This window comes from Lactuca saligna, chromosome 2 (genome assembly GCF_052625555.1).
Source record: "Lactuca saligna cultivar CGN05327 chromosome 2, ASM5262555v1, whole genome shotgun sequence".
Classification (NCBI taxonomy): Eukaryota; Viridiplantae; Streptophyta; class Magnoliopsida; order Asterales; family Asteraceae; genus Lactuca; species Lactuca saligna.
The window spans coordinates 22195572-22208937 of record NC_136418.1 but is presented as its reverse complement, the minus strand read 5'-3'; the positions used below and the strand labels follow the sequence as shown (position 1 = coordinate 22208937).

The 13366-nt window shown below is 33.7% G+C and overlaps 1 protein-coding gene across 2 annotated transcripts; it reads left to right on the top strand.

Moving 5' to 3' along the window:
- The first annotated feature begins 7456 nt into the window (after positions 1–7456).
- Positions 7457–11276, top strand: LOC145028802 (nuclear localized protein). Of its 2 annotated transcripts, none has more exons than XM_078977538.1 (9): positions 7457–7949; positions 8049–8122; positions 8399–8461; positions 8541–8642; positions 8752–8817; positions 8977–9055; positions 9937–10145; positions 10452–10517; positions 10824–10932. In XM_078977538.1, the coding sequence occupies exons 1-8, from the start codon at positions 7520–7522 to the stop codon at positions 10494–10496; spliced, it is 1068 nt and encodes a 355-aa protein (XP_078833664.1). In that variant the 5' UTR covers positions 7457–7519; the 3' UTR covers positions 10497–10517; positions 10824–10932. The 2 variants fall into 2 exon arrangements, with proteins under 2 accessions (XP_078833664.1, XP_078833663.1); XM_078977537.1 differs by having other exon boundaries at positions 7463–7949; positions 10427–10517; positions 10824–11276.
- The last annotated feature ends 2090 nt before the right edge of the window (positions 11277–13366 follow it).

The following is a 13366-nucleotide window of genomic DNA, read 5'->3' as shown; positions in this document are numbered from 1 at the left end:
AAATAGTAAATATACAAAGAATGTACCTTTTACAGATCTTTGTTTCAAGATATGTTGAAATGAAATAAATATAATAAACAGTTAGTTTATATAAATCTTTGTTTCCAGATCTACTGAAATCTAAGCAAAACACAAAAAAAATAAATAAATAAATAAATAAAAAATAAAAAAAAATAAAAAAGTTATCATAAATATTTGTTTTTTAAGCCTGAAAGATACCATAACAGTTACCAGAAAGTCACCATAACGGCAACCCTTATTGAACAACCCTTATTGAAGAAGATCTTCTTAGCACAAAACGAGAAGAACAACCAACCTTATAATCGAAAAGTTAGAAGTAGAATATTACCTTTGATAACATAATTTCTGAATATCACCTCTTTTTAGGAATCATAGTTCGTTAAAACCCTAAAAATTAGAAATCTTTCAAACAAACAAATTCCAAAACAAAAACACAAATAGAATCAAATCCATAAATAATAACAAATGATGGGTTTGGATGTCTTTTACCTGGTTTGGAAGCCTCATGGTGGAGGTCGTTGCATCGATAAAGAAGGACATTGGATGTCGTTTTAGATAAGAAAATAAGAAGGTAGTGCATGGATGGCGGATGGCAGATGTCGTTAGGGTTAGAGGTTTAAGTTACTAATAACAGATAAGAGAGAAGTGATTGCGGAGTTTGTAACGGTGGCGTCAAGAAGTTGTTGGTAAGTTGGTAACAAAGGGTTTTCGGAGACATGAAAGGGGAAAGAGAAAGAGATGGGAGAGATGTGGTTTGGCGGCAGGTGGTACCATGTAGAAGAAATTAGGGTTCTCAACATCTTGAGAGTTAACACCGTAAGATACATTTAGGTGTGTAAGCTTAATATGATTATACTTGATGTTCAAATAGTTGTACCTCTTAAATTTCAAGAAATGGATAATATGCTTAATAATACTGTGTGTGTGTATATCTATATCTCTCTCTCTCTCTCTCTCTCTCTCTATATATATATATATATATATATATATATATATATATATATATATATATATATATATATATATATATATTTGAAACGAGTCTAATTTTGTAAGACTATGTGACAAGTTTTTTCTAGTGAAATATTCTAATATTATGTTATTTAAAAATATATAATATATGTAATATTCTAATATTCTAAAGCAATATATTTAACATATTTTACATTGAAATATTCTAAAAGCATATAATGTTAGAGTATTATATATATTATTTTTACGATGACTAGAATAATAGAATATTTCATTAGAAAAAATTGGTTTTACTGTCTCACAAAATTATGTCTGTCTCACATGAACTCTTACACACACACACAAACACACACACATACACACATACATACATATATATATATATATATATATATATATATATATATATATATATATATATATATATATATATATATATATGAACGTTTAATCGAAAACATTTCTTATTGTGAGAACATTTGAGAACAAAAATCCTTCTTTAATTTGCAAGGTGACACTTTTGTAATTAAATAAAAAAAACTATAAAATAATATTCATATAAATAAAAAAAATAGTTAAAAATAAATAAAAAAAACACACTTATCTACACCATTCACCACCTAACCAACACCACCCACGACCACTACCTAGTAAACACCAACCACGCATCATCACCCTCTACAACCTACCAACCACCCATCACCACAACCAACAACCGACTACCACCACCATCACATATTGTCACCACCACCAATAACCACCCACCACCATAACCTTTCTCTACCACATATCACCACAACCCCACCCATCACCTTCCAAAACCACTAACACCACCCACCACCACCACAATCACTACCACCTACCTCTACCATTAACCACCACCTACCACCATTACCAATACCCACCAATACTACCAATAACCATCCACCAACACCAACATCAACACCACCCACCACCATCCATCACCACCACCCGCCTCCACCACTACTACCCATCACCCACCAAAACCACCACCACCGGTAATAACCACCACCCACCACCACCTCCCACCAACCACTACCCACCACCATCACCACTACCCACCACTATCACTACCACCCACCACCACCACCCCCATCACCAACCATCACCCATCACCACCACCAACCACCCACCTCTATTACCACCCATAACCATTACTAACATCCGTCACTACCACTAACTATCCACCCACCATCATCCATCTCCACCACTCATCACTATCATTCGTCGCCGCCACCACCACCTATCACCCACCAAAACCACCACTACCACCTCCATCACACACCACCACCCATCAACACTACCTATCGCCACCACCCACCCACCTACCCACCACCACTACCACCCAGCACCACCACCCGCTGCTACCAGCCATCACTGCCACCTGCTACTACCACTCATCACCACCACCCGCCACCACCACTACCAACCACCACCCGCCTACATCATCACCACCTACCATCATCATTACCCACCACCTACCACTACCACTACCATTAAACATCACCACTCGTCGCCACCACCTGTCATCACCCACCCATCAACACCACTACCACTCACCCACTTACCACCCATCATAACAACCACCACCTCCGACCCACCTACCACGTATCATTACCAAATACCAACTATCACCCAAGAAACCCATCATGTACCACCCACAACCTCCACCACCTGTCACCACTAGTTAGATCCCATATCACCCCCTCCTCTATCACCATCACTACCCACCACTTACCACCACCCACCATCACCTATCTCCTCCATCACCACCACCTACTACCTATAACTACCTAATCCATATGTGATTAAATTCATATAATCACATAAATCATGTGTCATTATATGTATTTAATCACATAAATCACATGTGATTACATATATATCATATGTGATTATATTTATCTAATAATGTATGATTTATATAAACAAGATTTATTTTCATGTTTTCCATTCAATAAATTTTCTCATGTATTTAATCATATAAAATTATATATATTTAATAACATATGATTATTGAAGATAAATATTTGTTTTTACATTTTTGATTAAATGGTTGTTCTCTTGTATATAATCACATATGATTATATTTATCTAATTACATATGATTTATATAGAAAAGATTCTTTATTGTCCATATAAATCATATGTGATTATATACATATAATAACATATGATTAGATATATTTAATCACATATGATTAAAGTTGACAAAGAACAATTATTGAAACGAGAACGTGGTAATGAATCTTGTACACAAAAGTCATATGTGATTTAATACATACAATCACATGTGATTATATGTATTTAATCAAAATGATTTATGTGGCAAATTGTAACGTCCCGAAAATCTCAACAAACTTAAACTTTTCAAAACGATCCTTTTACTAATAAAATGTTTACAAAAATAGCGTTCTCAAATATTATTTAAAAATTAGAGTTTCTCAATATTCAATCTGTTGTAAGACCAAGGATGTGTACGGTCACACCTTTTCCTTGCCACTCTGATCATCTGAAGAACCTGAAACCATAAACAAAACTGTAAGCACAAAGCTTAGTGAGTTTTCCCCAAAGTAACAACACACAATCAAATACCACATATACAATAACAACATACTATCAGTCCAATCAACCACCGGGTTGGAATACCAATATATTATAGGTCAAATCAACCATCGGGTTGGAATACCCCAAACCCTCAATCATCGGGTTGCAATGCCAGCATACTATGGGTCCAATCAACCGTCGGGTTGGAATACCCCAGGCGCTCAACCATCGGGTTGGAATGCCAACATATTATGGGTCCAATCAACCATCGGGATGTAATACCTCAGGCCCTAAACCATCGAGTTGGAATGCCAACATATTATGGGTCCACTCATCTTTGGGATGGAATACCCTTTGGCCCATTCAACCATCAGGTTGGAATGCCCTAGCCTGTTGGCCTACGCACAAAGCAGTGAAGCCTCAGTCACTGACCAAACATGTACACATACAACAGATAATCATATAAGAGTCTATATCCACACAACAGATCTACAGACCACTAAGCATAGCAACATCCTATCTACCAGGATAGCGATCTAACAGATCATAACAACATAGGATACCAATCTAACATATCATAACAACATAACAACATCCTATCTACCAGGATACCGATCTAACAGATCATAACAGCACAACAACATCCTATCTACTAGGATATCGATCTAACATATCATAACAACATAACAAGATACTAAGTATCAACAATCCAATGAATGCATTGTTGTATATACCCAAAGGTGAGATAGTTACCCGGATAGGTGATCCTATTCTAGAATGACAACCAAACAAGGAACATGTAAGGGAGCTTAGATCAAGAGTCCTTAGTCTATCCGACCAACTCCAAAATTAGGGTTTTCTAAACCCTAATTAGGGTTTCCAAACCCTAAAGTTAAATTTATATCTAATTAAATAAATATTTAAATAATAAATTTGGCACCACCCACAGCCACCTCGGGCAGTGGTGGTCGGCAGCGGTCCATGGCGGCAGGAGGCGCAGCCACCTGCATACAGCGACGATTTGAGTAATAATTCCAAAAATCTAGTACACATACAATTTCTTACAACACACACAAACACATTAGCACCAAAAATATTAAGAAAAAGCCTAATACAACCACCAAAAACGGTGGCCGACAACGATAGGAAGTGGCAGCAGATGACAACCACCATGGTTGGCTGCCTTGGTGGGTTTCTTCTTCGTTTTCTGTCCATGCCTCACCATCACGCAAACAGAAAAAAGCTCCCACACATATAGCGTTGTCTAATCGGTTACTTAGAGTCGAGAATCGAGTATTAATTAGAGTTGTTTACCCTATGTGTTAGATAGTAGCTAGTTTGAGGAAAATGTGCTTGCTGTTAGCAAGGTGAGTCTTCTCACTATACTTTACCTAGAGTGGTACTTATGTGTGATCGGAGGGTCTTATGTGCTTACATCGAGTATAATATTATATTATATTGCCTTATATTGTATGTTGTGCATTATGTCTTTGTGATTTATGCTATGCAAAGCTTTACAGACCGGACCGGAGGGTCCAACGAACTGTAGGACCGGAGGATCCCACTGAGACACATTGACCGTGGGGGTCTTGCAGTGCTATAGCCTCGAGTGGCTAGGGAGTTGTGTGTGTGGTATTTTGGGAAACTCACTAAGCTTCATGCTTACCGTGTTATGTGTTACAAGTTTTTCTCAAGATCGCGGGAAGGCACCGACTTGATTGTACACACCAGTGAAGGAGTTATGTTTTGAAGATCCTGGATTTTAATCAAACAGTTATGGAGTTGTGATTTGTAAATTAAATAAATGAGATTTTTGTGAAATGTGTTATGAGAACTATGGGATTTTAAATGAAAACTTTATTTGAAAATTTACAATGTTAAAAATACAATATAAGCTTAATAATAAATCCTAAAGTAAGCTTGGATACTTTTTTCCTGATTTCCTCATTCTCTTTCCTCAAACCCACACCATCAAAATCATTTTTTCTTCATTTCCTCAATCTATTTCCTCATAACCAAAGCATCAATATCAACTTTTTTTCTTCATTTCTTCCAATATAGCTTCATTTCCTTCATCTTTTATCTTATAGGAACTTCCGGTTGAACTGGTTTGCGATCAATCCATTTCTAAAAAAAACATTTTTTTTCATCACTCACCACGAACCGTCTTCTGGGGTTTAAATATGTTCTTGATGTTTGAATACAGGATGGAAATCTACAATCACATGGTTTTCATACGTCAGTTGTTGCTGTTGATGATAACATAATGAAGAGTATGACATTGTATGTGTACCCCGATTGTTGAAAATTAAGGCTATAAAACAATCCTTTTGAAATGATCCTTATATGAAGAGCATTAACCCTTATTTATGTATTTGTTACTAGGTGTAAGACTCATGTATTACATGTGTTAATTAAAAAAAAAAATATAAAAGTCTAAATATTAAAGAACATTAGATTTATAAGAACATAAGAAAAATAATAAATTATTAAAATTGATTTTTTATATTTTAAATTTAAATAAATAAACAAAATAAACTAATGAGTTTTAATTTGGAAATTTTTATATAAGAAGATAAGTCCATTAATAAAATTGACATTCATTTATTATTATATTTATTGTAATAATTATATTAAAGTATTATGTGGAATTTATTAAAATAGAAAAAACCCATAAAATGATACATGAAAAAAAAATTAATTCAAAATAATCACAAAATGACATTTGACAAATTGAATAGGAGTATTACATATCACAAAAAAACATTCATTTATTAGAATAGATTCTAAGTAATATATAATAACATATGGACAAAATCCTCTAATATTTGAACATATGGACAAATCCTCTATGATTAGCAATAATGGTAACATTTAAATGATTTTAGAAAGGTCGTTGATAAATAACAAAAAAACAAAAATAATTCAATGACCTAATACATACATACAATTAATAAAAATTAGTTACATTTCCGTGTCATTATCCCCTAAGAGCATACGGTATAGGCAATAAGAAGTTATATTTTTGCTGATTTGGCTTCTCATAACCTAGTCATAATAAGATGAACACCACCCCTTTCTTGTTAAGAGGGTGTTATGACATATCTCATTGTGACCAAGACAATATGCAACGTGAAGTTTAATGTTGTTGCCTTTACCACCCAATCAAATCATTTTCTTTATTTCTCTCTCTACCTCTTAACATGATATAACATGAGGAACACCATTTCCCCCTTAATGTTATAGTTGAAGTGACATATGAATTTGGTGTTATAACCTGATCCATAGAAGGTGTTTGGATAGGGAAAAAAAATAGGTTGTTTACAACTTATTGCTTAATCCCACTGCAATAAGCAAATTTAATTATGTTTAAATATGAGTATTTAAAAATCAGCTTATTGCGGTAAGAATAAGACAAATAAGCTGATTTTAATAAGCAATGGGGGAATGCTAATTCCTTATTGCTTATTAGTCATTTTACTTATATAAACTGTTTTGTTTGCCAAACACTTAGGGACTGTTTGTTTTTTGTGTGAAGATCTGCGCAATCACTTTTGTCTGGGCCGCGCATGTCAGAAAACGTCTGCGCGAGATCTTCCTGACGCAGTCATGGACTACTGTCTTCAAAGGTTTTCAGACCTCATTTTAACGTAAACAAAAAAAACAGTCTTTTTATTGCAGATTGCAGATATTTGGTCCATCTCTTCTGCCGCAGAGGCTTGTAGATATGGTCCGCAGACTGCAGACATTTTGACTTAAAAGACAAATAGCACCTTAGAATGCTTATTAATAAACAAATAAACAACAACTTAATACTCTAAAATAAATAAAGCTTATGAAAGAAGTTTGATGATTTTCTGGCGAATGAATATTTCTTTTTGTGGTTTCCCGCCTTTTATATCAACAATCACATCAAACAACATTTAACCGGTAACTATACCAGCAACACCCATGGAAAATGGAGCCTCCGTGGGAAGAAGCTCTTGATGCAGACGACTCCGATCTCCAATCACTGACCCTTCTCCGCCCGTGCAAGCAGCAGCGCCGCCATGATGAATCAAAACCCTCCATCAATACCCATCTTTCCCAATCTCAAACCCTAGATTCCTCAAAGTCGCCATCTGAAGCCATTAACTCTGTTCCTCAAAACATCACTTCCGCATGTCAGGCTGAAGCACCGCCTTATGTTCGTGCAATTCCAGGCCCTGCTGGCGTTGTTCAGGCTGCGAAGCTCCGTAAAACTCGAGATATGGAAAATATATTAGGCCAGGAGGAGCATCCAATGGCCACACAGGAGTATATAAGAAGAGTGGTTGAAAATCCAGAGGAGGATGACGATTTTCAGGGTAGTCCATGGCTTTCTGCAATCGAATTTGTCTATGCTGATGGTAGAGTAACAATCAATTGCGTTCATTCTTCTATTATTTAACTTGTCAAAATCTAGACATTTGATACTTATTTATGCGTGTTTATTCTTTTGACTGAAGGTATGTTCAATTCCATCCCGAATGCACCTTTGGGCGATATAAACAAGTATCTGAAAAACGGAAAACTTCATCAGGTATCACGATGAATGTATTCCTTAACTCACTTGAACACAATTAGGGTTTCGACAACAAATTATATCAAACTGACAGGATGTGTATAAACTAAAACTCTTCATGAGCTATAATTTCTTGATTAGTGAAGAAAAACATTACCAATTTGTAGTCACTTGACAGATTGATCGATCTTCTCTAACCTGTTGCAATTTAGACACCCCTCTTTGATTTTGATCTTCATCTTTTACTCGATTCACCCTTGTAGACTTGAATAACATGTAGTTGGTATACAACAGGTTGTTGCTGTTATCAAGTCTTGTACTTCAAATGAGCTAGGTGATCTGAAAGTAACACTAAAAGTAAGAATCTTAACATGCCATATTATGATTATGTAAGTATATTAAGTTAAGTTCTAGTTACTTATTTGTAAAGCTTCAGGATCCTACAGGTGTAGTTTCTGGTACTATTCATCACAAAGTGCTAACAGAAGGGGAGTTTGGAAAGGGTATTTTTGTAGGATCTGTTTTGATACTTCATAAGGTATGTTGTTAATTGTTATGTTTATAGCTATAAGCTATCCATATCTTCACAAAATCAAATTCTAGTTTTTAAAATCTTCTTAAATTTACACCAGTTTTTTGTTATCTAGGTTTCTGTGTTTTCTCCTTCAAGATCCTCTCATTATCTTAACATTACAAAGAGGAATTTGGTAAAGGTACACATTTTTCTCTAGTATCTTTGAACATAATTCATTGAGTATGAATGTATGATTTCTTGTGGTTCATTCTTTTGTCAATGAAAGCATTCACTTGATTAAAACACTTAAAACTTTATGTTATATTGAATGATAATTAATAATTAGTTCTATTTACAGGTATTTTACAAGGATAATGGATCTTCACAAACACAGACATTTCATGGATGTAAAGTCATAGATAGATCTCATGCTTCTGGTGAGTTGCTATGTTCTTGGGAAATTTCCCTTAAAGTCTCTACATTTTGACCTTATATTCAATTAAGTCCCCTATATTTATTTATTTTCTGATTAAGTCCTGAATACCCGTTAAATTATTCAATTGTGGACAATTTTTTAGATTAGTTGCTACATTTTGACCTCACATTCAATTAAGTCCCTACATTTTGAACTCATACTCAATTAAGTCCCTACATTTTGACCATATTCAGTTAAGTCCCTACATTTTGACCTCATATTCAATTAAGCCCCTATATTGATTTATTTTCTGATTAAGTCCTCACTACCGGTTAAATTATTCAATTGTGGACACTTTTTTAGATTAGTCCCTACATTTTGATTTTTGACCTCACATTCAATTAAGTCCCTACATTTTGACCTCATATTCAATTAAGTCCCTACATTTTGACCTTGTATTCAATTAAGTCCCTTATGTTATTCCCTCAAACATCTTTACATCTCAAGAAAACCACTTTTCATACATTCACCTTTTTTTTTAAAGGGTTAATATCGTAAAAGACCTTTTATATTGTGTTTTTCCGGATTAAACATAAACTTTTTTTCTTCTTTGATTTTGCCCTTCTAGTAGTTTTTTTTTTGTCAAATGTGAGGGTTTTTTTGGAAAAAGTTCAAAGGCTGAGGGTTTTATCAGAAAAAATCAAAAAGTTTGAGGTTTCTTTTTTGGAAAAATGAAAAAAATATAAGGGCTTTTCAGGAAAAATATAAAATCTTTTTTTCGACCCATTTACCCAATACCAAACCCACTAATTTTATAGTCAATATTAATTCTTTATTATATTCATGTTACTAAAGTTTTTATAAAATCTCTAACCACAACTTTACTCATTCTTCCTTTACAAGATCCTAAACAGGGTGCAACAACAACAATATCGGGCCCCACATCTTCTCTTGAACAAATCGCAAAAAACATGACAAATGTAAACAAAACAACTACTTATAGTCAACAAAATTCGCAAGAAAATGTAAGCCCATTTGCGTCAAGTGGGCCCAAGTCCACAGAAACCTTGAAAGAATCAAATCTTAACATTACAAAGAGGAATTTGGCAAAGGTAAGCGTTTTTGTAAATTTTGTTTTATTGTTCTTAAATTCCGTTTGAATATTTGATGCTTTTAAAAAATCAAACCAAAAAAGAGTATAATTGGATAGATTGCTCAAACTCAATAATAAGCAAAAAATTGTAAATTTGATTATATAATTGGCGCAATGTCTTGATAAGAATATTTTATTTGAAATTAGAGTTGAATAAAAAAAATGGAAGTCAATAAGTATAAGTAAGTTGTCAAATAGCAATGTTATAGTGAATGATTGATTACTCATTTTATTTTGAAGGTATTTCACATGGATGATAATGTAGTTTCAGAAAAACAAACATTTCATGGAAAATGTAATACTATCATAATTGATGCATCTCCTTTTTCTGGTGAGTTATTATTAATTTATTATATTATTTCCTCAAACATAGTTTCACCTTTATCAATTTAGTGGCTAAATTGATGAGAAACAAAGTTTGGTTGCTAAATTGATAAAACGATAGACATATGTTGTGTTTTCTTGTATTGTTACATGATACAAGGAATCACGCAACAAGGAAAAATGTTTAGTTTTAAAAGGTTAAAAAAAAGTTGCTAGTAAAATTGGTCTTTTTGTAATTTTTCATTTTTATAATTATATTAATTCATAGTAATAAAACATCTTAACCACAACTTTACTAATCCTTCATTACAAGATCACGGACAGGAGACGACGACAACAACATCGGGTCCCACATTTTCTCTTGACCAAATAGCAAAAAAGATGGCAAATGTAACCAACAAAACAAGTGCTAATAGTGTGTCAACTGGGCCCCACTTCACGGAAATCTTAAAAGAATCAAATGTTTTAAAAAGTGGTTTAAATGAAAATCCGGGTTTTGGAAACGGGCTAAAGGGAATGGATCCGAGTCAAGTTCAAGTTGAACCAACCATGGTTAGTGGTTCAATACCGGTTTGGACAGATGAACAGTTAAATGAACTCTTTGATGATTTTGCGGATGATATGTAAGCACATGGTTTTGATCATCACTTTTTTTTTTTTTTTTTTTGTAGTTGTTGATATATAGAACGTACATGAAATGAAATGAAATCGTTTATCTTTTTTCTGATACTAGTATAATCATATAATTGAATCATTAAGATGTGAATGAATCGATGTTTGGTCTATAGTTTGATCATGTTCTTTATACATAATATTGTATGTCAAACTATCTCTGATTAGTCTAAGGCGCTTAATAATTAATCATTGTCTACACAATGAGCTAAGCAGTACCAAATGATAAAATTTGAACACAATATCTATCTTAACAGAAACTATTTAAAGAATGATTAAAATTATATTAATCTATTTTGTTATGATATTAATGATATTGATGAACTTTATTATGATCTCATATTTAATTTTTTTAAATTTAAAGAATTAACAATTTATGGTTTCTAATTAATCCCTTGATTAATTCTCGTTTAACCGATTAATTTTTTAAACCCCAGTAAACTACCAGCGAGCTAATGACGAATGATTTTTACAACAAAGTTGATTGGTGGTGGTGTGGTGTCTTGAAGTGAAAGGTTGAGGAATATATTTGAGATCCAAAGACTTTATTATTAATGAAAAATTTGATTACAATGAAAGGAAAAATAAATTATGAATTGGACATAGTTATGCCAAATCTAAAGAATAAAAAGCCTATAACTAAATCACTAAATAGAGGCCCATTATAAATATATGGTAATAATAAACACGATTCTCGTTCTATAAAGTTCTATAAAGCCTGACCGCTTAAACTGGTTAGCTATAACACTTGCTTAAGGACCCATCAAAAAGCGTAGTTTACCAGACCTTTTCTGTGTGTTGTTTCTTTCAAGGAAATCGATTATATAGGTGTCTTGAGAACCTTTTTGCAACTTTATTTTAATTATTTTGTCTCTAAAGTAGACATAAGTCTATATAAGTTGGTGTATTGGAAGAGGAAATGGTCTATATTAGTGAGTGATAGTTAGGTATTCCCTCAATTTGTATATAAAACGGAGGTGTGGTTATTTATTATGTGTGCACCATATAGATATTAGTTAAAGAGTGCGGTTTGGATATTCTCATAGCCATAAGAGTTCTTCGTTGTAATATTTTATATCTCTCGATGTATAACTTTATCAGTTGAATCATATTTTTATCAGTTTTACATATATTCATATTCCGTACAAACCAATTGTGTAAATGTGTCTAACAATTGGAATCAGAGCCTCATTGTAAGAGTCTTGATTGGTTTATTATCTTGATGACTTTTGTGTTTATTGAAGAATTTCTTAGTTTTCGCGTTTGACAAATTTTCTCTTTGTTTTTACTGTTTTTGTTGGTTGAATTACTTAAAAAAAATAAGGATCATGTTGCTACGGTTCGTCAACACTTGTTGTTTATCATCCGAGTTAGTTAAAATATTTTGCTTTTGTTGTGAAGAAAAAGAAGTTCTTGAGAAAAAATGTGTTTAATCTTTGTTATCATATGTAATTTTATGTTATAGATAAAGACAATGGTAAAAGATCTTAAAACCGATATTTGTGGTAGTGTGTATGTGGTCCAAGTTTTGGTTTCACTTCAAAATGGTTTAATTGCAAGAAATAGCTATATAACCTACCAAGAGTTCCTGGTTATGGAAATCCACTTTAAATTTCTCTGTAACAACCAATGAGGCCCAATGAAAACCAACTTATTGTTGGCGATTTTTGTGTCACCATGTCATTTTAAGTAACTGGAACTAACATGTGAACTAAGGGGCTTCATAATTTGTATTTTAATATATGTACGAGGGTTGTGCGGAGTACACACATGTATAAGATCGAATTAGAAGCCGGTTCGACGACTAGTCGGGGGTAGCACCCCTTTGGCAGGGTCTAGGGGCAACACCCCTAGCAGGGTCCAAGGGGCGGAGTGTGACAACCGTCAAATTTCGGTCAAGTCAAAGTCAACTAAAGTCAGCAAGTCAAACCGTTTGACTCAATTTGCCCTTGGGTACTAAAATTTACACTATGAAACTTCTACATAACTCCCTATTCTAATGAGAAATCATAAAGCAAAAAGTGCGAACATCTAGATCTCCTTAACCTAAAACTGTGGTACGTGGCGAGCCAAACCGATAAAATAATGATGCATACTCATCGGGAGTGTGTAAGATCCTTAAACAAGGCTTAACAGGGTTTACGAACCATGCATTGCGATGCCGGACACTCACAATTGTCACAC